Consider the following 26,640-nt stretch of genomic DNA (forward strand, 5'->3'; position numbering starts at 1 on the left):
CCTTAAACACTTCTGCCAACCCATTAGACCCCTCCACCAAGAATACCTTTCTCTCCCCACCCCTCTCTACCTTCGCCAATCCTTGGTTCATGCCGATTTCCCCATCAACCCCCCTGAACTCTCAGGTAGGTTCCTCTGCAACGGGAAAAGATGCAAAACCTGCACACCGACCCTTTCACCTCCATCCAGGGCCCCAAACAGTCTTTCCAAGTGAGACAGAGGTTCACCTGCCTCTTCTCTAACCTAGTTTACTTGATCCAGTACTCCCGGTGTGGTCTTCTCTACATTGGTGAGACCAAACGTAAACTCAGGACACGTTTCACTAAACATCTCAGCCAGTCCCGCAGGGGCCAACCTGACCTCCCAGTCACGGCCCATTTTAATTCCCCTTCCCACTCCCTTTCCAACATGACCATCCTCAGCCTCCTTCATTGCCACTGCGAGTCAGACTACATATTGGAGGAACAACACCTCATCTTCTGCCTGGGTGATCTGTTGCCTGGCGAATTTAACATGGAGTTTGCCAACTTCAAATAACCTTCCTTACATTCCCCAACAGTCTTTCTTGCCGTTCCCCCTCCCTTCCATACCTCTGATCCACCCTTCCTTCCAGCTACCAACTGGATTCATTCTTCCCATCGACCAACCAATCATACCCTCTGCCTGCGTTCACCTATCACTACCTCACCATTCTGCCCCTCTCTCCATCCAAAACCCTCCCATGCCCCCTTTATCTGCAGCTCCCTTTACACCTATCCCTGTCCTGAAGAAGGGTCACACTCAAAATGTTGACTTCTCCACCTCCTGATGCTGCCTGGCTTGCTGTGCTCTTCCAGCTTCCTGCACGTCTACCTCATTTTCAACAAACGCATTTTTGTTTTGATTTTCTGAAGGGTCCCTGCAATTTTTCCATTACATTTGTTTTGAAATGCATTTGCGGTTTCATTTCTCTCAATTACATTGCTGCCAAATTGAAAATATAACCATGATGACTTTGAAGTTTGCCCTAAATTAGCCAAGCACAGTGGCTTGTGTGTAACAGTGTTTGACCTTTCCTTTAACATTAAGCATTGAGAAATACAGGTTATATGAAATGCACAATTTCACTGATTTTGTTCAGAAAATTTTATTACTGGTATAGATATATAATCCTACAAATATTGCTGAAAATGGGAGAAAGTGAGGACTGCAGATGCTGGAGATCAGAGTCAAGAGTGTGGTGCTGGAAAAGCACAGCATGTCAGGCAGCATCCGAAGAGCAGGAGAGTCAACATTTCAGGCATAAGCCCTTCATCAGGAATTGAGTATTGCTGAAAAAGCCACATTTTGATGAAGTTTTTCATCTTGCACTCATCAGGACAACTCACAAGAATACTAATGCAAAGGTAAAACAACATTTAAGCTTGATAAATGCAGAATGCTGACGGTTTGCAAGTAGACTCGGATTGGCAGAGGTATTGTCATGGAGAATGCAGCAGTTATGATAACTGACAGTTAAATTTTAAATTCTGATTCATTAAGCATTGCTCAGAAAAATGAACCAGACAATCATTTAATTTCACCTCTTTTGTTGCATTGAAATAGGTGTATTGTTAATTTCAAGTATATGCTGAAATTGATGCAGTTTCTCTTTAAATCCGTGTAATTCTTGTTGCTACAACTTAATGGAATCTGAATTATTTGTGATCACATTTTAGGTGCTTCATGCAGAGCAGGCAATCTTGCACAGAATGAAACATTAGTATTTAAAACTTCAAATCTGGCATACTAGGAAATTTCTTGAAGGTGGTGACAAAGAAGTCACATTTTGGGTGAAATATTCCTACTTTTCGTGACTGCCACTGTCGCTTGTTGATGCACCCCAAGCTACACCTTCCATTTTCTCTATTTTTCCTCAATATGGTTTGATTACAATCACTTCTATTGGAATCATCAAAATTCTGAGATATAAATTGTGAATCCTTGACTCAACGTATGAACCTGTTCAGCAACGCTCTGCTATGGTAACATACTTGGGTCAGATTCATATAACACTCATGTAAAAGAGCTTTGCAGTCCTGCACACGAAGGAAAGGTGGAAATCAAGTCAGGAGGAAATTTGATCGACTCTAATTTCAGGTAACCTGAAAAACACAGGACTTTTGTTTTTAAAAAGTTCAAGGCAAGAAGAGGAACAGCAAGGTAAAATAGCTTTAGCGTTTATTCCAGGCATCAACAGAATGGCAAAAAATTCATCTAATGACAAGACAGAGTACAAGCACTATACTAAGCGAGTGAGGTTTCTCCACAGATTAGGTGGAAGGATCAATTAAAAATAACAATTAAACCTGCATGTATACAGTGGAGGTTATGTAGACTAGGATTATAAGATTGGTTCCTGTAATGGGAAATTGTCTCATAATAAGAGCCTGAGTGAATCAGGCCTATATTGTTTGGAGTTCACCAAAATTAAAGGTGATCCTATCAAAGTACTAAAGATTTGAAAGTTAGACATAGAGACGTTGTTTCACGTATGGCGAGTCTAGAACTCAGAGGTACAGTTTTATGATAAGGCTTTGAACCATTAAAACAGAGATAAGGAGAAGTTTTAATCTTTGGGAATTCTCTGTGTAAGAGAGTAGTGGATTTTGTATTGATAATTACATTTAAGGCTCAGTTAGAAAGACTTCTGGTCTTTGAGAATCAAGGTACATGGGGAGCAGGCAGGAAAGTGGAATTGAATATCACGATCAGCTACAACTGGACTGAACAGCAGAGCAGTACAACAGGCTATATGGATGACACTTATTCCTATCTCTTGTCCTTTCATAGCCTCAAGATGCCCCAAAATATTTTGCATCCAATGCCTTTCATCTGAAATGCAGCTTCTGTTGTGTATGAAAAACTCAACAAGCTTTCACAAACAGGAAGTGAATAACTGAATACGTTTTGTACGTTGGATTAGGATAAATCTTCACAAGAGAGCAGATAATGATCTCAGTGTTATGTCTAACAAAAGGTAGTGGAACATTTCCATAATATTATTACATCATAGATCAAAAGATAGATTACAGTAGGGAATGAGGGAAGTGGACTCTGTGCTCGATCTCTGGAAGAGAAAACTCATTTGCAATCCCACCCATTTTTTCTTTAGCCTTAAAAATGTTACTGCTTTTTGATAATTATCCAGTTCTTTTTTGAAGGCCTCAACTGAGTCTGCCTCCACCACAAGCTCAGACAGGACATTGCAGATCCTATCCATGTCAACATTATTCCTTTTGCCAATCACCTCAACTGGTGTCCTGTACTTCGTGACCTTACTACCAGTAGGCATGAATCACAGCAACTAGAATGCAGTACAGTAATCAGGAAGGCAAATAGAATTTTTACATTTATTGTTAAAATAGTGTATAAAACATGGAAGTATTGCTGCAATTGATTCGGTATTTGTGATATGGCATCTGGAGTACTGCGCAGGATTTTGCTTAAAGAGGAATATAGTTGCATTGGAGGAACTTCAGAAGAGGTTCACTAAATTCATTCCAGAGCAGACGGGTTTGTTTTATGAAGCAAGATTGAGCAGTTCAGACCTGTGGAGTTAAGAAGAATGAGAGGAGGTCTAATTGAGAGGGATAAGCTGCTAAAAGGGATTGACAATGAGGAAAAAATGACAAGTTATTTCTCTCAAAGGGTCATGAATCTGTGGAATTCACTACCCTAGAATATGGTTGATGTGGAAACATGAGTAAATTTAAGGAGGCAATAGATTTTTAATTAGTAATAGGTTGAAGGATTGAGGAGAGCAGGCAAGAAAGCAGAGTTGAGGCTAAGATGAGATTGGTCATGATTGTAAAAGAGCAGAACAGGCTCAAAAGACTTGCCCACTTGTACTCCTAATTCTTAGGTTCAGCTTATGAAGAGAGATTGAGAAAACCAGATCTGCATTTACTCGAGTTTTGAAAAGTGACAAGAGAGCTCATTCAACCTCAAAATTCATACAGGGCACAAAAGGGTGAATACAGATGGGACTTTTTCCTTAACTGGTGACTTTAGAACCGGGGCTATGATCTCAAGATGAGTGATCAGCTTTTTAAGACTAAGACTTTTCTCAGAAGGTGGTGAATCTTTGCACTTTTCTACCTGTGGGCAGTGGAAGCTGAATTATTGAGTAGGTTCAAGACAGAAATCAATAGGTTTCTGGAGACCAAGGATATTATGGAATATGGTGACAATACAACTTACCTGTGCCTGAAAGGTCAAAGTTCAGCCATGATCTAAATGAATGGCTGGCCAGTCTCAATAAGCTGAATTTGCCTACTCCAGTTCCTATGTATTCTGACTAGACCCCTCATGATTTTGGAAACCTCTATTAAGTTTCCTTTTAATCCTCTCTTCGCCAAGAGTATCCTTTTCCCCTCTATCTACACAACTGATTCACAGAACCACTCTTGTGAATCTTTTCTGTGGATTCTCTGTCTTCATATTCTTCTTAAAGCATGATACCAGGAAAAGGGCACAGTAGTCGAGGGTGAACCAGGGTTTCATAAAGTTTCTTCAGAACTAGTAAAGACTGGCAAATCTTTGCTGCACCCCTTCTATAGTAAGGCATCCTTCATCAGGAAAGGAAACAAAGGGAGGCAATATTCCATTTTTCTTCTTTACTGCATGCTGTGTTTGCATGCTTACCTTCAGCATCTGATGTAAGAGGATACTCAGGACTTGATGCATATTCCCATCACTCAATTTACAGCCATCTGCATTCCTGTTTTTGCTATCAAAGTTGATAACCTCACATTCAGCCATGCATTTGTCCACATCACACTGAACATTTGCCATTTATATTCTCATTCTCTCAGCTTGTCAAAGTACTCTTGAAATTTATTGCTATCCACCTCATTGTTCACAATATTTCCAAGTTGTGTCATTCATGAGTTTTGAAATTGTGCCCTCTCCAACAAAGTTTAATAACACAGAGAAAGAACATCAGAGGTACTAACATAAATCCTGTGCAGAATTCTACTATATATATCTTATACATGGCCCTATCCAAGTATAAGTCGCACTTTTTGTTCCTTAAACTGTCCCATTGCTTCTCCTACCAGCTTTTGTTAATTATATACTTATGGGAGCCTTTTAGATTATTTTCCTCGAGAATCTCCAGGATCTTCTTACATCTTTGCCAATTTTGTTAAACATTCTCTATTCATCCTGTTTCCTAACTGCATTACCCACCTAATATCTGGCATATTCTCTTTGAACTAATTCAATGGCACTACCATCATGAATTGCTGGATTGTAACGTCTCTACCTCACACATGGTAATGCACTTTGGTTATAAATGAGCTTAGGCAGGAAAAAAAAATCTTACCCACATTAATGGCTTGAGTGGCAGGGATGGATTGGAAAGGGATAATTGAAAGTAAAGAAAGCAGGTATTGACAATGGATTAACATATCGGTAATAACACTGAGTTTATAGTCAAATAACGGAAGGATTCCAGCTCTTTATGAGGCAGTTATCAGATTTACATGTCAGTGATGCTGGAATTCAAAGAAGGATTCTTCTCAAGTGAGGATTGGTCTTGCAGTAATTGAGTAAGTTGTAATTTACAGAGCAAGTGTAAAATAGAATTTCATCAATAGTAGTGCAGAAATAAGGTAGAATCAATTTTTTTCAGAAAGGATGGCAGGCAGAATTGGTAATGGGTTACGAAGATAGAAGGAAGTTAATTTCAGAACAAAGAATGCATTAAGATTTGACTTGACCCAAGGCAGCAGCTGGGTAGAAGGGGAGAGGTCTGAAGACACTGGCTAAAGACCAAAAGGAAAGGTACTTTTCCTTTGTCAATGTTAATTTTAATTCATACAGAACTCAATGCGTACAATGTTAGTTGGACAATGTGACGACAACCCTCAGATCAAAAGAAGGAGGTGAAGTGAAAGCTTGAGTTTTAATGTAAATTTGAAGGTGCTCACATAGTTCCAAATAATAAGGGGTCGAAAATAAAGGAAGAAAGAAGGAAAAGATTATGTTCACCATTCTTCAGATTTGACTGCACAGGCAAAAGGAACGATAAAAAAATAAAAGAGCCCATGTCAACCACTACATAGGTGTGTGTGGAACGATGGAATAGCAATGCTAGAGAGACAAACTGTAGAAAAATATTAGAGCAGAAGACATTATGAAAACAATGGAGAGGTAAAGTTACAAAGATACATCACGACAAAGTGCCAGGCTGGTAGATATTGATTATCATGCTGATCAACACAGAGCGGGGCTGGGACAAATGTCTGACTTCATAGTTACTAAGAGGAAGGGAGCTGGCGAACTAGTATGATGCAATAACAAAATAATTAAGTAGAGGTAAAGCAAGGCTGGAAATGGGTCACAGTTGGAGACAATGATTGGAAAGTATAACTTGTTCTTTCAAGTTGTTCTTACAGAAAATTACATCCATACGCAACTAATTTTGAAAATAAATAGATTCAATTAACAAAGTTATGAAATCATTACTGAAATAACTTTAACCTGCAACACCTTTATATTCAAAATGTGTTACCCCTTCTGAGAACTTAAGTGATTTTACTTCAGTTGCACAAGAACAGAGATAATTCACACCTTTGTGGTAATTTTTTCATGTGCTCTCCGATGAAGGTTGCATTGGTCATACTCATTAAAGTATTGGCTAAAGAAATGAGAGACAGCAGGTGTTGAGTTGTGACAGCCCTGGACACGTTGTATGCACTGTTTCCCAGAATTTGCTTTTTTCCTGGTTCAATGGCACCATCTAGTGACTTGGTCTGTTTGAAGCCAGGAAGCATCAGCGACATATGTCCTCCTCTTGACAGCAAACCAAAAGATACAGGACAGTGAGGTTTTAACATGCCAAGGCGAATGAGGCAAACCTCATCTAATCCTTCATTCAATCCCCAAGCATGAAGACAGGACATGAATAGTTTGGCAGTGTCCATTGTTAGGTTGTACTCTAACAGTGTGAGTGGCTTTGATTTGCTGCCCTTATATTCTGAGTCACTTTCTTCCCTCTTCTGCCTCCTCATTTCATCATCATCATCATCATCATCCAGCAAATGCTCCTTAATATTCTCTTTGATAGTTTCCTTCACCTGTTGGAAGAGGACAGCTGCTCTCTTCCCAGTCAGGAAAGAACTGCTTTTGTCTGCACTGCCTGGTGTTTTCTGGAGACTCTCTGGAGAAATAAGAGTGGGATTGGGTCTGGATGCTTCCTCTGTTAGCAACTGGATGATCAGAGCTTCCACATCAAAGAATAATATATGGATATCTGGATCTGTCAGGTTGGTCTTCATGGCTTGAACCATTAGGGCATTATGGGAATACTTTGGTAAAGCTCCCTACAAAAATGAGAAACAGATGAAAATAAATTTGTGCATAGAAAAGTTCATGGTTAACAAACTGAAAATTCCAAACTTGCATTGAATAATTCCAGCAAGCTCTGTCTCTCAAAATGTCTCATTAAATGAATGGGTAGACATAAACATGCTTGTAAATACACATGAAGGAAATTAGTGACATTACAGAATAAGATGATCCCTACACAAATTTCAACTCTCACTTCAGAATACAGCATCACACACTTTGTATTTGGTCTTCCTCAACAATTTAAGCTCCTGAGAACATCATCTGCAAAGCTTCTCCTCACCAGCACAGGGAGAAAAACAAAATCAGCTTTTTGAGTCTTGAACTAAAAGTTATCAGTTATTGTCTGAACAGACTTGCTTCAGGAAAAAAAACTGGAACTATCAAAACCAATCAAATTGGTTGCAGAACACATCTAGATTCTAAAAGAACCAAATTGGTTGGAGGTTGAAAATAACAGCTGTTATAACCAAAGCAGAAGTGGAAACCATCAGCATGAAACATTTCTCTCTTTCTGTTTGCATGCAGGCAAAGAGTTAAGGCAGAACAGTCGAGTAAAGAATGGTAGTTTTACACAACCATTGTGACAAGTATATGCATTCAGTGTTCACTTCCTTAGACAGATCAAGAAACTTAAGAACATTGCTTTAAAAACACAAATTTCTATCAAATGAACACTATCATAGAAATGTTGCATGTAATTACAGAAAAACATAGAGAATAGAAGCAGAAGCAGGCTATTTTGCTCCCCCCTTAAACTTCATCAGCGATGATCATCCAGCTCAGTCTATTGATTCTGCTTTTCCCCCATACCCTTCCACCCTTCAAAGTGAAAGGATTTGAGTACAGCAGCAGTGATGTCTTGCGGCATTGTTATAGGGAATTGGTGAGTCCACACCTGGAATCTCATGTGCAGTTTTGTTCTTTTTATCAGAGGAAGGATGTTCTTACCACAGAGGGGGTACACCGAAGGTTTACCTAATTGATTCCTGGCCTGGCAGGAATGACACAAGGACAGTTTGAGCTAGTTAGGATTACATTCACTGAAGTTTAGAAGAATGAACATGGGTGGAGATCTCATTGAAATCTATAAAATTCTAACAGAACTAGACAGGGTAGATGCAGAAAGGATGCTCCCACTGTGGGGTAAGTCCAGAGTCAGTGGTCTATTTTAAGGATAAGGGATAAACCTTTTTAGGATTGAAATTAGGAAACATTTCTTCACCCAGAGCGCAGTGAACCTGTGGAATTCGCAGTCCACATGAAGTGGTTGAGACCAAAACATTATCATGTTCAAAGAGGAGGTAAATACAGCTGTTGTGGCTAAGGGTATCAGTGCAGAGTGTCAAACAGCAACATGCCTATCCCATCAAGCTCTACCCCTGGCGCATAAAAAGGCGACATAAGAGTACAGTGGGGTTACAAATACTGAATGAAGTAGTAATACGTAAAAAGCCAAGGCAAGGCTGGGAATATCCAATTAGATGCCAAGTATATGAGTGCCAAACGAGTAAGCGTCAAGATGTACCCTGTTCCAATGCATGAGGTGGATGTCTGTGCAAAGTGGCCTGGCATCAGCATTATAATGCGTAGTGCTGGTGCATATCAATATCAAGTATTGAACATAGAACATAGAAAAGTACAGCACAGAACAGGCCCTTTGGCCCACGATGCTGTGCCGAGGTTTAATCCTAATGTAAAATAAAGTAACTTAACCTACGCACCCCTCAACTTAGTGCTCTCCATGTGCATGTCCAGCAGTCACTTAAATATCCTCAATGACTCTGCTTCCACCACCAACACTGGCAACGCATTCTATGCATTCATAACTCTGTGTAAAGAACCTATCTCTGACGTCTCCTTTATACCATCCTCCTAATATCTTCAAACTGATGAAGGAGCGGCGCTCCGAACGCTAGTGTGCTTCCAATTAAACCTATTGAACTATAACTTGATGTTGTGTGATTTTTTTAAACTTTGTACACCCCAGTCCAACACTGGCATCTCCAAATCATTATTTTATATATCTCGATCAAGTCTCCTCTCTTCCTCCTTCTCTCCAGAGAGAAAAGTCCGAGCTTTTTCAACCTTTCTTCATAAGGCAAGCCCTCCAGTCTAGGCAGCATCCTGGTAAACCTTCTTTGCACCCTCTCCAAAGCCTCCGTATCTTTCCTATAGTAGGGCGACCAGAACTGGACACAATATTCCAAGTGTGGGACTTGTAGAGCTGCAACAAAACCTCGTGGCTCTTAAAACTTAATCCCCCTGTTAATGAAAGCCAAACCACCATATGCTTTATTAACAACCCTATCCACTTGGGTGGCAACTTTGAGGGATCTATGTACTTACACACCCAGATCCCTCTGTTCCTCCACACTGCCAAGAATCCTGACTTTAATCCTATATTCAGCATTCGAGTTCGACCTTCCAAAATGCATCACTTCGCATTTTTCCAGGTTGAACTTCATCTGCTATTTCTCAGCCCAGCTCTGCATCCTATGTTGAGCTGCAGCCTGCAGTAGCCCTCAATACTATCAACAACACTTCCGACCTTTGTGTCATCTGCAAATTTACTACCCAACCCTCGACCTCCTCATCCCAAGTCATTTATAAAAACTACAAAGAGCAGAGGCCCAAGAACAGAGCCCGGCGGTTCCCCACTCAACACTGACCTCCAGACAGAATATTTTCCATCTACAACCACTCTCTGCCTTTTGTCAGCCAGCCAATTCTGAATCCAGATAGCCAAAACTCCCTGCATCCCATACTTCCTGACTATATGAATGAGCCTAACATGGGGAACCTTATCAAATGCCTTGCTGAAGTCCATATACACCACATCCACTGCTTGACCTTTGTTGACCTGTCTTATCACCTCCTCAAAGAACTCAATAAGATTTGTGAGGCATGACCTGCCCCTCACAAAGCCATGCTGACTGCCTTTAGTCACACTATGCTTTGCCAAATAGTCATAAATCCTATCCCTCAGAATTCCTTCCAAAACTTTGCTGATCACAGACGTCAGACTGACTGGTCTGTAATTGCCAGGGATTTCCCTATTACCCTTCTTGAAAAAGGAATAACATTCGCCTCCTTCCAACCCTTCGGTACGACTCCCGTGGAGAGTGAAGAGGCAAATATCCTTGCCAGCGGCTTAGCAACCTCCTTTCCCGCTTCCCGGAGCAGTCTAGGATAAATCTGGTCTGGCCCTGGGACTTAGCAATCTTAATGTTTTCCAAAATTTCCAGCACATCAACTTCATCGATCTCGATCCGGTCAAGACTATATCCCAGCTCCTCAAAGTTTTCATTTACAACAAGTTTCCTTTCCTTGGTGAAAACCGATGCAAAAAACTCATTAAGGGTTTCTCCTATCTGCTTAGACTCCACGTACAAGTTCCCTCCGCTATCCCTGATCATTCTCTTATTCCTCACGTATGAGTAAAATGCCTTTGGGTTCTCCCTAATCCTTCTTGCCAAGCCTTTTTCGTGCCCCCTCCTGGCTCTCCTCAGTCCATTTCTGAGCTCCTTACTAGCAAGCCTGTAATCCTCTAAAGCTGTGCTAAATCCTTGCTTCCTCCACCTTACGTAAGCTGCCTTCTTCCTTTTGATGAGAAGTTGCTCTGCTCTCGTCATCCAAGGTTCCTTAATCTTATCCCTTCTTACCTGTCTCAGAGGAACAAATATGTGCATCACTCGCAACAACTGCTCCTTCAATAGTTTCCACATGTCTGCTGTGCCCTTTCTGTGGAACAATTGCTCCCAGTCTGTACTTCCCAACTTCTGCCTGATAGCGTCAAAATTTGCTTTTCCCCAATTAAATATCTTCCCTCAGTAACTGCTCTTTTCGCTTCCAAAGCCTATGCTAAATGTGAGGCAGTTGTGGTCACTGTCACCAAAGTGCTCTCCCACCACGAGATCTGACACTTGTAACGGCTCGTTGCCAAGCACCCAAATCCAAAATGGCCTCGCCCCTCGTCGGTCTGTCTACATACTGAGTAAGGAAAACCTCCTGAACACTCCTGACAAAAACGGCTCCATCCAAACCATCTGCACTTATGAGGTTCCAGTTGATATTGGGAAAGTTGAAATCACCTATAACAACACCCCTGCTACTTCTGCATTTTTCCAGAATCAGTCCGCCTATGAGTTCTTCAATCTCTCTACTGCTATTAGGGGGTCTGTAAAAAACCCCCAATGCGGTGCCTGTTCCCTTGTTGTTCCTAACTTCCACCTATACTGACTCAGTAGACAAACCTTCCTCAACAACCTTCGTTTCTGTAGCTGTGAAGCACTCTCTGATTAGCAATGCTACACGCCCTCCTCTTTTTCCACCCTCCCTGTTCTTTTTAAACGTTATAAACCCTGGGACATCAAGCAACCATTCCTGCCCCAGTGAAACCCACGTCTCCGTTATGGCCACAACATCGTAGCCCCGAGTACTGATCCATGCTCTAAGTTCCTGACCAGCTGTGCTTTTCCAGCACTACACTTTCTGACTTTGATCTCCAGCATCTGCAGTCCTCACTTTCTCCTCAGTCAGACATGTGCAATGCTGCAGTCACAGGATGCAGGTGCTCACGGTCCATGAAGCTCACTCCTTGATGCTGGGGAAAGCTTGTCAGGTGAAGACCTGGAGAAGCAAGCGGCGAGCTGGGACTGCCAAGTACCCATGGGCTGAGAAGAGCCAGATGGAGTTTAATTTAGATAAATGTAAGGTGCTACATTTTGGGAAAGCAAATCTTAGCAGGACTTATACACTTAATGGTAAGGTCCTAAGGAATGTTGCTGAACAAAGAGCCCTTGAAGTGCAGGTTCATAGCTCCTTGAAAGTGGAGTCGCAGGTAGATAGGATAGTGAAGGCGGCGTTTGGTATGCCTTCCTTTATTAGTCAGAGTACTGAATACAGGAGTTGGGAAGTCATGTTGTGGCTATACAGGACATTGGTTAGGCCACTGTTGGAATATTGCATGCAATTCTTGTCTCCTTCCTATTGGAAAGATGTTATGAAACTTGAAAGGGCTCAGAAAAGATTTACAAGGATGTTGCCAGGGTTGGAGGATTTGAGCTATAGGGAGACGTTGAATAGGCTGCGGCTATTTTCCCTGGAGCGATAGAGGCTGAGGGGTGACCTTATAGAGTTTTATGAAATCATGAGGGGCATGGATAGGGTAAATAGACAAGGTCATTTCCCTGGGGTGGGGGAAGTCCAGAACTAGAGGGCATAGGTTTAGGGTGAGAGGTGAAAGATATAGAAGAGACCTAAGGGGTAACTGTTTACACAGAGGGTGGTACATGTGTGGAATCGGCTGCCAGAGGAAGTGGTGGAGGCTAGTAGAATTGCAACATTTAAAAGGCATCTGGATGGGTATATATATAGGAAAGGTTTGGAAGGATATGGGCCAGTTGCTGGCAGGTGGGACTAGATTGGGTTGGAATATCTGGTTGGCATGGCCAAGTTGGACCGAAGGGTCTGTTTCCATGCTGTACATCTCTATGACTCGATGAAGAATTTGCTGTCAAGAACTGACACTCGCTAGTTTTTCTCTGTGCATGTGAATACCAAACTCCATATAACTGAAGTTAGACTCGCTAATAATCAGATGTTAATGTATATGTTTGGACTCTTGCCACTTACGTGTGAAATTTTCAGACTGACATTAAAACCTTGAGTGGCAAATGGGGCATTTTGGCACTCAACATCAAGTTGTTTATTTTTCCAATCATGGCATAGTTTATCACTGACTAACCACTGGGCACATCACTCAAGGGTGTTGGAAATTCCACCTTTTATGTTTTTAAATCATTATCTAATGTCTTCTTGAATGCCTCAATTGAACTTGCCTCTACCACACTCTCAGGCAGCGCAGTCTAAGCCCAAACTACTCACTGTAAGAAAAGGTATTTTTCTCACCTCATATTTGCTTCTTTTGCAAGATACTTTAAAACTGTGCCCTCTTGTTTTGTTTCTTTTATGAGTAAGACTAATGTCACCCCATCTATTAAGTCCAGACCCTTCATTATTTTGAAAAATTGTAAGGTATCGCCTCTCAACACCTTAAATTAGTATCCTTGTGAAATGCTGGGTGCAAGAGGAAAAACCTTTAACAAACTGAGTCTTTTCCAGCAATATACAATTAGAATTATGCAAGGAATACTTAGTATTTTACAGTAATGTGCAATTGCAATGTGAAACATAAATTATTGGCCAATTCTGCATAACTTGGAATACCTTCTGTAACACAAAGCAGTTTTGAGTTTGTAGCCATTACACCCATACTAGAGCAGTGAACATTCATTGGGAAAAGTGAAAATGACATTAATAATTAATAACAGCAAGAGATTGAAAATTCCAAAGTTAGGGCAGTCAGTTTAAACCGGAATAGAGAGGAAAAAAACTTGCTCTGCATGCCTATTCCTGCCAATCACATCTTTGTGCACTTTCTAATTTCACTTGGAGTGCAGGTTCATAGTTCCTTGAAAGTAGAGTCACAGGTAGATAGGATAGTGAAAGTGGTGTTTGGTATGCTTTCCTTTACTGGTCAGAGTATTGAGTACAGGAGTTGGAAGGTCATGTTGTGGTTGTACGGGACATTTTTTGGGCCATTGTTGGAATATTGCATGCAATTCTGGTCTCCTTCCTATCGGAAAGATGTTGTGGAACTTGAAAGGGTTCAGGAAAGATTTACAAGGATGTTGCCGGGGTTGGAGGATTTGAGCTACAGGGAGAGGATGAAAAGGCTGCGGCTGTTTTCCCTGGAGATTGGAGGCTGAGGGGTGACCTTATAACAGTTAATAAAATCACGAGGGGCACGGATAGGTTACATAGACAAAGTCTTTTCCCTGGGGTTGGGGGAGTCCAGAACAAGGGGGCATAGGTTTATGGTGAGAGGGGCAAAATTTAAAAGGGACTTAAGGAACAACTTTTTCAGACAGAGGGTGGTATGTGTATGGAATGAGCTGCCAGAGGAAGTGGAGGAGGCTGGTACAATTGTAGCATTTAAAATACATCTGGATGGGTATATGAATAGGAAGGGTTTAGAGGGATACAGGCCAAGTGCTGGCAAATGGGACTAGATGAGGTTAGGATATCTGGTTGGCATTGATGACTTGGACCGAAGGGTCTATTTCTGTGCTGTACATGTGACTCTGTGACTCTAATACAAAAAAAAACAAAGTCTAGAAACTACTTTGGCAAAAGTAGACACTAAACACTTAATACTTGCACCTAATTCCTTGGTTTCTAAAATGTTTCAAAATCACTTTCTCATACTTAAATAATCTGTAATCCTTCAAAGAGAATGATTTTTCTATTTCAAAACATAATTTTGGCAGTGTTTTGAAACATGTTAATAAAAATATCCAAATTGTAAAGTTTCTGAAGAGGCTCAAACCAAATTCTTGCTCTATGGATGTGAGGTACCCAATTAATAATTTCTAATTTGATTTTGCATAAAAAATTCATTTTGTGCACTTTCAACACTTGCCCCTTCAATAAGCTGAGGCTGCAACAAGACAACAGTATATTGCGGCTTCGATTGTACAACGAAGTTGACATTCAAACTGTTACTTAAGTCATCAACCAGCATGGATCAATGTCAGCTTTTTCTAACTTTCTAGATCATAGAATGGTTTCAGCTCAGAGGGCAGTAATTTAGACCACCACATTGGTTCGCTGCAAAGGTGACAGAGTTATTTTGCCAGAGCCCCACATTTTCTTTCTATCATCTGGTGTTTGGACAATATTCTTTTTCACAGATTTTGCTTCACAGAAATAAAAATGGAAATTGTTCAAATTAAGCATGACGATATGAATGCAAACCTTGCTTTGTAACTTGCTAACCAGTAGTGGAAAGGCTTTATTTTCACACTGGAAGGTGGTTTGCACTGGTATTTACTTAAGATTAGTTCTGAGTTCATTCCTCTTTTCAAGTTTTATAAACAACCTAGATGGAGTATAAGCAGCATCTCTGAACAGACTGATTAGAAAACATCAAGCAACATTTGTTATGAAGGTGTAGGTGTGCACTGTACCTTTAACAGAGTGTGAAAGCAGGCAAGGATTTAACAAGCACAGGGTGTGCTGAACAATTTAAAATTTAACATTTGGCTGTCAAACAAATAGCTGTAGCTGAGTTGCCAAGGCACATAACAAATTTGAATTCAGCCAATCAGTTCAAAGTATGCCCCAAGATACCAAAATCCAATCGAATTTGAATTTTAATGTTTTGATGACATCAAACTCATAAGATGGTCTGATGTTTTGGGGTATAAAAATAGGGTATTTTGAACAGTTAGCCAAAATTGCAAAGAGCACTAACAGACTATGCCTGCAGAGGTACCTTTTCATATGAAACCTGTGAAACAGAACCCCAGAGAAAAGAAGACAGGAAAATCTACAGAGGAAAATACAGAGGAAGATACCAAGGGAAAAGTGACAGCTGGCTGGTTTTGAAATTTGAATTTTTTTGTTAAACTTAATCGGGGGTTTTATTGGATCAGTATATTGTTGTAGAGTGGAAAGTAGATAAATCCATCAGACAAAGGAGATTTAAGTGTAGATAGTTGTTTAATTTTTTTGGAGTCAAAGAATAAATTGTTCATTTTTTTTTGAGAGAGAGAGATCTGGGTAGTTCTTTGTCACTCATAATTTAACAGATTACGAGATGAGGTAAGCTTGTCTGTGTGTCTGGTTTAAAGTAGCAGAAGGGTTTTCCCAGTGTTGTAACATTTTGGAAGCTCAGGTCCATGACTTGAACCGTTTAGACAGATCCAGTCAGATTTGGACAGACTTGAATAGATTTGGGATACGAAAAAGCACAGTACATTTAAACATTTGCTGGTTAGTGTCCTAGATCTTTAAATAAAACGTAGGTGAGACAATTTGTTTAATTTTGCTTACTTGTGGGTGGTTAAATTAAACGGGAGAGGAACGGCTCTTAAAATTGCTAAAGACATTCTGGGGTTTGAAGATGTTTCCCAAATTTGCCAAGCAAGTTTAGAAGGAAAGAAAAAGACCTTACTCTTAGAAGTAGCAAAGATGTTAGAATTGGATTTAACCAAGGACAAAAGTAAAGCTGAAAGTATAAGGGAATTACTTAAACACTGGTGTGTCAGACAAACAGACAAGTGCAGTAGAGTTAGAAAAACTTAAAACACAATTGAGGAAAATGGAATTAGAAGATAAAGAGAGAGAGAGGAAAGAAAGAGGGGGAGAAAAAAGAGTGAGGATAAAGAGAGAAGGTTCTTAACTGAGCTGAGAGAGAGAGAGAGAGAGAGAGAGAGAGAGAGAGAGAGAGAGAGAGAGAGAGAGAGAGAGAGAGAGAGAGAGAGAGAGAGAGAGAGAGAGAGAGAGAAAGAAAGAAAGAAAGAAGAGAGAGAGAGAGAGAGAGAGAGAGAGAGAGAGAGAGAGAGAGAGAAAGAAAAGAAAGACAGGGAAGGTTCTTAGCTGAGCAAACAGAGACACGGAGAGAAAGAAAGAGGGAGAGAGAAAAGAGAAAGTGAGGAAAAAGAGAGAAGGTTCTTAGTTGAGCCAAGAGAAAGGGCGGTGGAAGAGAGAGAAAAGAAAGAGAGAGAAGGTTCTTAGCTGAGCAGACAGAGAGAAAAAGAGAGAAATTGAACTTGAGAAGTTGTAACTCAGCAAAGTCAAATTAACAGGATGGAGATTAAAACAAGAAATAGGAGATCCAAGATGGCGGCGACCCAGTAAGACTGAGTCTATAGTGCTCCTCCCAAGACTTGGGTACAGTGGGTCACCTACCCCCTACCAAGCTCACCAAATCATTTATAATAGTTTTGTAATTTAATTAGTTGTGTAATATTACATTTAAACAATTTAATCCTAAGTTAAAATGACTAAAGGGAAGGGAGCCCGCAGCTCTCAGCAAGCAGGAACCCCTCCCCCACCCTCTCCAGCGGCAGCAGAGGCGTCTGCAGCCGCCCCGGGGGACTTACCAAAAGTAACAAGCCTTGCAGAAATGCTTTCCAAACTTGACTCGAAGATCGATGCCTTTATTGTCGAATCCAGAAATCGTTGGGAGTCGCTCTCGGCCGCGCTGCAGAAGCACGACCGAGAGATTGAAGAAATTCAACGCCGAGTCGGAGGGGCGGAGCTAAAGGCCGCGACCTCCGAGACAACCGCTCAATCGGCCGTGGATCAGGTCCGGACTCTCGAGCAGCGAGTCCGGACCTTGGAAAATCATATTGACGACCTCGATAATCGAGGTCGCCGAAAAAATATTCGTTTGCTGGGCCTTCCCGAACGGGAAGAGGAAGTCCAGCTTACAGCATTCCCGGAGCAGTGGCTGCCACAGCTTTTAAATCTGCAAGCTGGATCAGGCCAGGTAAGGGTAGAATGGGCCTACCGGGTAGCAATACGCGGGCCCGGCTCAAACCAGCGCCCGCGCCCGGTCCTGTTCCGGCTGCAGAGCTACAGGGAGAGGCAGATACTCCTAGAATCCTCTAGAAATCTCGGAAAAGACCCCCAAGCTATGATCTACAACGGATCCAAGATCATGCTATTTCAGGACTTTTCCCCGGCTCTGGTTCGAAAGAGGAAGGCATTCGACGAGGTGAAGAAGCGTTTAAGGGACTTAAATGTTCAGTACTCCTTACGCTACCCAGCGATGTTCCGCTTTAACCATGAAGGATCCGTATATAACTTCGGATCACCAGAAAAGGCTAAGGAATTCTTGGACTCTCTTAGATAAACTGTAGGACATAATGGATGTTGGTCTGCCTTTCCCCCCCGCTTTGGTTTATATCCCCTCCTTTTTTTTTCTTTCTCTTACCTTACTGCTTAATATTATCATGGGGGGTGGGGAGAGGGATTTGATTTTCTCCCCACCCCCCCCTTGGAGTTGTTTTCTGTTATTATTTTATGTATATATGAGGGATGTATGTATATGTGTGTGTATATATGTATATATATATATATATATATATATATAAGCTGGGGGATTTGGTTAATGTTGGTGGGGGGAGGTGGTTACCTTATTCGATTTTACCTCTGTCTTTAGGAGCGGGGTTGTTTTCCCTTCGTTATTTTGTATTATCATATTTAATTATTATTTGTTGAAGTGGTAATTTTATAGTTATATGTTTATATATGGTATTAACATTACCAAATATACCAGGTGTTGGTATGGGTGGGGGTGGGGTGCTCACTGTTAACTCTAGCTTTGTATTATATTTGAATTCTACTCATTTTATTGAGGAGTGCCTGGGTCAAGGGTGGGGCATTGGTTGGGAGAGGATATGAGGGACTTTTGGAGAGGAAGTGACGCCCCCTGGGAACAAGGGGGAAAGTCTCCACTTAGATACGTTTTATATTTTTTTTATTTAGAAATAGTTTTTTACTGTATTGTTGTGGGTGTATTAAAGAGGCTTTATTTTTGTAAATTTTACATGTTCCACGCTCGGGATGTTCTGGATAGGGTTCCCCCTCCCGAGGGGTCTCGGATTGGCCCAGAGGATTATGGTTGATCAGTCGGTTAAGTGGTGCACCTGGAATGTCAAGGGGAGTAATTCGCCACTCAAAAGGAAGAAAATATTATCAAATCTTAAGAAGGAAAGAGTTGATATAGCTCTCCTACAGGAGACACACCTGTCAGATAAAGAACACTTGAAATTACGACAGGGCGGATTTGATCAGGCCTTTTTTCCTTCTTTTAGCTCAAAAAGCAGGGGAGTTGTTATTCTTGTTCGGAAGAATTTCCCTTTCAAAATCCTAAAGCAGATAAAAGACGAATCTGGACGATATATCTTGATTAAAGCCCTCATAAATGGAGAGGAATATGGGATTTTAAATTTGTACTGCCCCCCGGCACACCCCTTTAAATTTATAACGGCAGCCTTTTCAAAATTGATGGCTTTTGATGCCCGTCATATAATTATAGGGGGAGACTTTAATTGTATTATGGATCCGGAAATAGATAGGATTCCCAAGAGTACTGCAGGAGTATCTCCCAGATCTAGACAATTGATGGATCTGAACAAAGAATTAGGATTAGTAGATGTATGGAGATGTCTTCATCCACAGGGTAGAGATTTTTCTTTCTACTCTAATCCACATAAATGTCATACCAGAATTGATATGTTTTTTGCCCCCTCGATTTTTTAAAATTCCATAGGTAATAGGTAATATAGCAATTTCTGACCACGCTGCTGTATATATGGAAACTAAGGCGAGGAACAGTGGGACATTCCCTCGGCATTGGCGTATGGACCCCTTCCGAATGAAAGATAGTAAATTTGTAAAGTACTTCTCTCAAGAATTTAAAACTTTTTTGGAAATTAATTCAGGTACAGCTAGCAAATCGTCAATATGTGGGAGACCATCAAAGCTTACACGCGAGGCTTGATCATCTCCTACTCAGCGACCCAGAAGAAATTAAAGGGAGAACAACAGCGTCTGCTTGAAGCCCGCTTAAAAGCAGCTGAAACAGCATACACTGATAGACCTTCTATTATTAAATTGCAAAGGATTACAGCTCTAAGGACAGCTCTAAACACTAGACTAACTCAAACGGCTAAGAGGGAAATATTATTTGCAAAGCAAAGGTTATATGAATATGGCGACAAACCGGATAGATACTTAGCATTTCTTGCAAAAAAAAAAGGCCCCTCAGACTATTATGTCTATCAAGGAAAGTACGGGTATTTTGACTCATGATCATAAAAAGATTAATGCGACCTTTACAGAATTCTATTCTGAGTTATATCAATCACAGGATTGTGAAGATAGGACGAAGAGGATGCAGTCATTTTTTAAAAATTTGACTTTTCCAGACCTAACTCCGGAACAAGTATCGGTCCTAAATGCTCCTCTTACACCCCAAGAAATAGTTGATGCAATTAGGCACCTTCAAAATGGTAAGGCGCCGGGCCCAGATGGTTTTCAAGCTGAATTCTATAAAGAATTTACAGAAATACTGGCTGGTCCACTTATGGACATGTATAACTATGCATATAGTCAGGGCTGTCTCCCGCCTTCGCTGAAAGAGGCAAATATCTCTCTTATCCTTAAAAAAGGAAAGGACCCAGAAGATTGTACATCATACAGACTAATATCCTTGCTAAATGTAGATTTTAAAATCCTCTCTAAAACGTTAGCACTGAGACTAGAAAGGATACTGCCACATATTATAAAGGAGGATCAGACGGGGTTTTTTAGGGTTGTAGATCATCCAATAATGTTAGAAGGGCTCTGAATATGATTCAAGCTTGTCATCAGGGAAAGATACCAGGAGTAGTGGTTTCATTAGACGCGGAAAAGGCATTTGATAGGGTCGAATGGTCATATTTGTTTTACACATTGGAGAGGTTTGGCGTTGGACAGGTGTTTACCAAATGGGTCTCAACATTGTATAGTGATCCCAAAGCAGTTGTGGTTACCAATGGATTAGGCTCGGATAGCTTCAGTGTGGGTAGGGGCTGCCGTCATGGATGTCCCCTCTCGCCATTGTTATTCACGCTAATAATTGAACCACTAACAGAAGCTATACGAGCTGATCCTAATATAGTGGCCCCAAGGATTGGTACAGGTAAACATAAAATTACCCTTTATGCAGATGATGTTCTTCTATTCCTCAGTAATCCTTTGATGTCCATACCTCGCTTAATCCAAGTTATTAATACATTTAGTGCATTCTCAGGCTATAAAATTAATTTTTCAAAATCGGAGGCTATGCCAATGGGTGGCCTTGCTATGATACCCCGCTTAGCGGACGGTTCCCTTTTTCCCTTTCGCTGGTCCCTGGAGGGTTTCTTATATTTAGGCATTTTTATTACTCCAGTATTTGGTCAGTTGTATAAGGCTAATTTTGTGTATTTATTGGAAAGGATAAGGCAGGACCTCCAGCGATGGGGAGACCTACCAATTTCCTGGTTGGGTAGAATAGCATTAATCAAAATGAATGTCCTGCCCCGTCTCCTATACCCTATGAGAATTCTTCCGGTGATGCTGCCGAGGACGGCTTTATGTAAATTATATGGCTGGCTGAGTTCCTTTATCTGGAATCATAGGCGGCCCCTCATTAAGCTGAAGAAGCTACAGCTTCCACAGGCAAGGGGTGGATTGGACTTCCCAGACTTTAGGAAATATCAGTTAAGTTCCCTATTAAGTTACATAGCTGATTGTGGATCAGACAAGACCCAATCAATCTGGTTGGACATCGAGGCTTCTCAAGTAAAATACCCACTTATTAACCTTTTATTCTCAGACAAGAGGAAAATCATTACAGATCACTGTAAAAACCCTATAATACTAAATACAATCAAGGCTTGGAATATAATGCAGCAAAATGTAGGTAATTCACATAAAACATCCCCCTATGCACCGATAGTGGGAGCATGGGGATTCCAACCGGGGTTAACAGACGCCACTTTTAAACTCTGGAGATCCAGGGGTATCTCATGTCTCGGGGATTTATTTAAAGATGGGGTCCTGATGTCTTTCGGACAGCTGCGTCAGAAATTCGGATTACCCAATAGAGACCTCTTTCAATACTTCCAAATTCGAGATTATATACAGAAGAAGACTACGTTATTAGATAGTCTTTATAAATCCGATAGAGAATGTAGTGTCCTACGACCAGTGAGGGTATCTTCCGTCAGTACTATTTATCATTTACTACATGATGAAGTATCGGGAGATATGGATAATCTGCTTAAAACATGGGATCAGGATCTGGGACTAGAAATCTCCACAGAAACGTGGAATGATATCTGGGAAAATGCTAGAAGAATTACTATTTGTAACAGAACCCAGGCTATCCAGCTGAAGATACTTCATAGGGCCCATATAGCACCGGTTCGATTGGCAAAATTTAAGGCAGGAGCATCTCCAATGTGTCCTAAATGCAAAATAGAGGTGGGCACTCTTGTACATTGCTTATGGACCTGTCATAAGATCCGTAGATATTGGACTAAAGTAGCAAGTACCCTGACAGAAATTTTAGGAACGGAAATTAAAGTGGACCCTGTATCTCTCCTCTTGGGCTTTTCGAACTTTCCCTCCCTGGACACGTACGGGAAGAGACTATTTTCTATTCTTTCTTTCTGTGCAAGGAAAAATATTTTGGTGAACTGGGCGGCTGAAGGCCCCCCTGGACTTTCAAATTGGCACAGACTAATTATGGAATGTATTCCCCTTGACTTCCTTACAAATATGGTGCACCGAAAGACCGAATTATTTTATAAAATATGGCAGCCCTTTTTGAATTACATAAATACAGATATTTCGGCTATCCTAACAAGGGCTTTTATTTAATTGAGATACAAACCTGGCTGGTCCGCGGCCCCTCGGGGGAGGAATCCCGCACGAATACGGGTTTTATTATATCTAATGCTAACACATCCCGAGCATGTAAGAGACTTAAATATACACCCTGGTTAGTTGTAGGTTAGATTAGTAGATAGTTGAGTTTTGTTTGTTTGTTTTTTTTTTCTTTTCGGTTTTTTTTGTTGTTTTGTTTTTTTTTGTCAAATTTTGGCTATTGTATATTTGAGCTAATTGTATATCAATGTTTATATCTGAGAGTTTTGTTTATTTTTGTAAACTTGTAAAAATTTCTAATAAAAATATCTATTAATAAAAAAAAACAAGAAGTAGATATATATAAAAATGTCAAAACTCTGCCACATTTTGATGAGAAAGATGTTGAAGCCTTCTTTATTTCATTTGAAAAATTGGCTCGGGAGAATGGAGTGGTCTGAGGACTTGTGGGTAATGCTAGTTCAGACTAAACTGGTAGGCAGAGCTAGTGAGGTATTTGCAGTGCTGTCAGATAAGGGATCAAGAGATTATGAAGTGGTCAAACAGGCTATCTTAAGTGCTAACGAATTGGTACCAGAAGCGTATAGACAGCAGTTCACAAACATAAAGGAGAAACCAGGTCAGACTTGTGTTGAGTTTGAAAGAATTAAACATACTCGTTTTGACAGATGGGTACAGGCTTTAAAAATAGATAACAACTATGAGGCTCTAAGAGAGATTACTCTTTTGGACGAGTTTTAAAACTAACTTCCAGAGATAATAAGATTTCATGTGGATGAACAGAAAGTTCAGGAAGTGAAAAGAGCAGCAGAGCTGGCAGATGAATACACGTTGGTGCATATGACAAGCTTCCGGCAAGAATTTCATCCTGCGAGGTATAGAAGTTAGGAGAAGAGGAGATCCTACACTACGAAACAAAGAGTAGAGAACCACAGGTTAAAAAGAAATCCAAGAGGGTAGAATGGAGGTGAAAGGTCTGAGAGGTTTCCACTGTGGTAAAGTGGGACATGTAAAGTCACAGTGCTGGTTGTTAAAGAAAGGCATTGTGGGAAAAGATATGGTACAAGAAGCTAAGCCAATGGCATTAGTGAAAGTAGTAAAGGGAACTCCAAGAAAAATCGAGGAGCTGCAGGAGAGTGCACAGCCTAGGCAGGGGATGGATATGGAGCTAGTGCCTGATCTCTACAAAGAATTTGCCTGTGGGTAACATTTACTCAGAGAGAACAGGGGGAGAAGGGCAAGAAGTTATAATTTTGGGAGATACTGGATCTAACCAGTCTCTAATAGTGAGAGATGAACAAATTTGCACTCTTTCTGACCGGTTACCTGAAAAAGTGGTAATTTGTGGGATAGATGGACAGAATTTAGCATTCTCCTATGTAAGATCAGGTTGGGGTGCCAACTGAAGACAGGGGAAGTAACAGTGGGAGTGATTGACAGAGTGACAGTTCCAGGAAATCAGTTTGTTCTTGGGAATGATTTAGCAGGGTCCAAGGTGGGAGTGACACCCTTTGTTATGGAGAAGCCAAAGGAAGAGTAGGAGGTAGAAGATAGAGGAGGTAGAGGAGATAGAGGAAAAATATCCTGGTATTTTCTCAGACTGTGTCGTAACAAGATCCCTCTATCATAAAAAATCATAGCACAAAGCAAAAACTAAAAAGAAAGATGAAGGAGTTGAGGTTCAGTTAGCAGCACCTTGTTTGACATAATTGTGCAGGAAAAACCTGAACAGGCAGAGGGTTTAGTCCAGAAAGGCTAATGGACTTGAAACAGAAAGACGAGACAATAAAAAAAATCTGTTGATGCGTACTCTGAAAAGGAGGATATTCCTGAGGGTCATTATCTGAAAGACAGAATTCTAAGACAAAAATGGAGACTACAGCAGGTTAGTGCAGAGGAGAAATGAGCCAAAGTGCACCAGATTTTGTTGCCGGTAGCATATAGACAGGAAGTGTTATGGGTAGCACATGAACTACCAATCAGAGGTCACTTAGGTGTACGAAAGGTACAAAAACATTTCTACTGAGCTGGAATGCTCAAGGATGCGCGTACTTTTGCCATATGTGTCATACGTGCTAAATGGTAGGTAAGCCACAGGTGGTAATAAAATCAGCACCTTTGTAGCCAATTTGTGCATTCAAAGAACCTTACACACAGGTTATAATTGATTGTGTAGGTCCCCTCCCAAGAACTAAAAGCGGGAACCAGGACTTGATAACCATAATGGATGTGTCTACCAGATTTCCAGAGGCAATTCCCTTACGGAGCATCAAGGCAAAAATGGTGGTTGAGAAGTTAGTAGCTTTCTTCACGCGGTATGGGCTACTTGGAGAGATTCAGTTGGACCAAGGGTCTAATTTTACTGCTAGGCTGTTTAAGGAAGTCGCGGATAGCTTAGGTATACAGCACTTTGAATCAAGTGCGCATCATCCTGAATCCCAGGGAGCTTTAGAAAGGTGGCATCAGACCTTGAAGACCATGTCGAGAGGATACGGTCAGGATTACCCAAATGATTGTATTGTTTGCTATTAAGGATGCCCCAAATGAATCTACTTAGCTTATTCCCTTAGAGTTAATATTCATACATGAAGTGAGAGGCCCTTTGAAATTAATTAAAGAGAAACTGACCAGACCAAAGTCAGAGGTCTCACACTTGGATTGTGTTTCAGAGGTGAGGGTGGAATTAATTCAAGTAGGTGAGTTGGCTAAACAGCACCTAAAGGGGGCACAGCATAGAATGACGCAGATGGCAGATTAAAAACTCCAAGACTTGGACATTTTCTTGTGGGGATGACATGTTGGTTTTGTTACCAGTGATAGGAGATCCCTTCAAAGTCAGATTTAGTGGTCTCTATCAAATTGACAAAAAGTTGAGTCAGATGAACTGTTAAAGGTGCCAGATAGAAAAATAACTGTATCGGGTATGTCACGTGAATATGTTGAAACCTTATTATCATTGGAGAGAAAGCACTGGAGAAACAGGTGTTAGTTACAGCCTCGCAGAGTGAGTAATCAAATCCAGATGTTGTGGAATTTGATGTGCGTCAAAATATATTAAACAATGAGGAAGTCCTTGAGGAGTGGGATAAGTTAGTAAACTAGCTGGCTCAGGAGCAAAGAATACAGTTGAAAGGTTTGTTACAGCAGCATGTGGACACATGTAGGAACAAGATGGGGAGCACTAATGCTATTGTGCATGAGGTAAACATAGGGAATGTTGTTCTGATAAAACAACACCTCTATTGGCTTAATCCTTTCAAAGCCAGACGGGATCAAGTGGAAGTGGAGGCCATGCTCAACGAAGATATTATCGAACAGAGTCAGAGCGAGTGGATTTGCCAAACGTCTTAGTTCGCAAACCTGACGGACTCAACAATTTTGCGTGGATTATCGGAGGGTCAACGCCATAATGAAATTAGACTCATACCCAATACCGAGATTGGAGGACTGTATCAACAAAGTTGGACTAGCCAGTTACATCACAAAGTTGGACTTACTGTTTGGTTATTGGCAGATACCTTTATCAGAGAAGGCAAAAGAAATTTCTATGTTTGTAACCCCAAATTGGCTATATTATTCAAAGTAATGCCCTTTAGAATGAAGAGCACACATGCTATATTCCAAAGACTCATGAACAGAGTGGTGACTGGGTTAACAAGCGGTGCAATCGATTTGGACCATGTAGTGATCTTTACTCAATCCTGCGGAGATCATACGGTACAGTTGGCAGAGCTCTTTGATGGATTAAGAGAAGCAAAACTGGTAAAAAATTTAAAGAAAACTGAATTCGCAAAAGCAGAATTGACATTCTCGGGACATAACATCAGTAATGGAAAGCAGACCCCAAGGAATGCAAAGATGAAGGCCATCAAGGAATTTCCATGACCAACCTCGAAGAAAGAGGTATGTCCATTTTTGGAATTAAGCGGATTCTATCGTTTGTTCCAAACTTCAGCGTGGTGGCACTGTATATATATATATATCACTACA

General features: G+C 40.9%; 1 protein-coding gene across 5 annotated transcripts in view; it reads right to left on the reverse strand.

The window, feature by feature from the left end:
• Window positions 1–26,640, reverse strand: part of wdr7 (WD repeat domain 7) — a 686,509-nt gene that overhangs the window by 489,835 nt on the left and 170,034 nt on the right. For all 5 annotated transcript variants that reach the window (XM_043675775.2, XM_043675690.2, XM_043675605.2 and 2 more), the window contains one exon: window positions 6,598–7,349. In XM_043675775.2, the coding sequence (XP_043531710.1) occupies window positions 6,598–7,349 (752 nt within the window). The remainder of the gene's footprint in view (window positions 1–6,597; window positions 7,350–26,640) is intronic.

The sequence above is a fragment of the Chiloscyllium plagiosum genome, unplaced genomic scaffold (genome assembly GCF_037043375.1).
Source record: "Chiloscyllium plagiosum isolate Xiang-an unplaced genomic scaffold, Cpla_swu_hap1 HiC_scaffold_1, whole genome shotgun sequence".
In the NCBI taxonomy this organism is placed as follows: Eukaryota; Metazoa; Chordata; class Chondrichthyes; order Orectolobiformes; family Hemiscylliidae; genus Chiloscyllium; species Chiloscyllium plagiosum.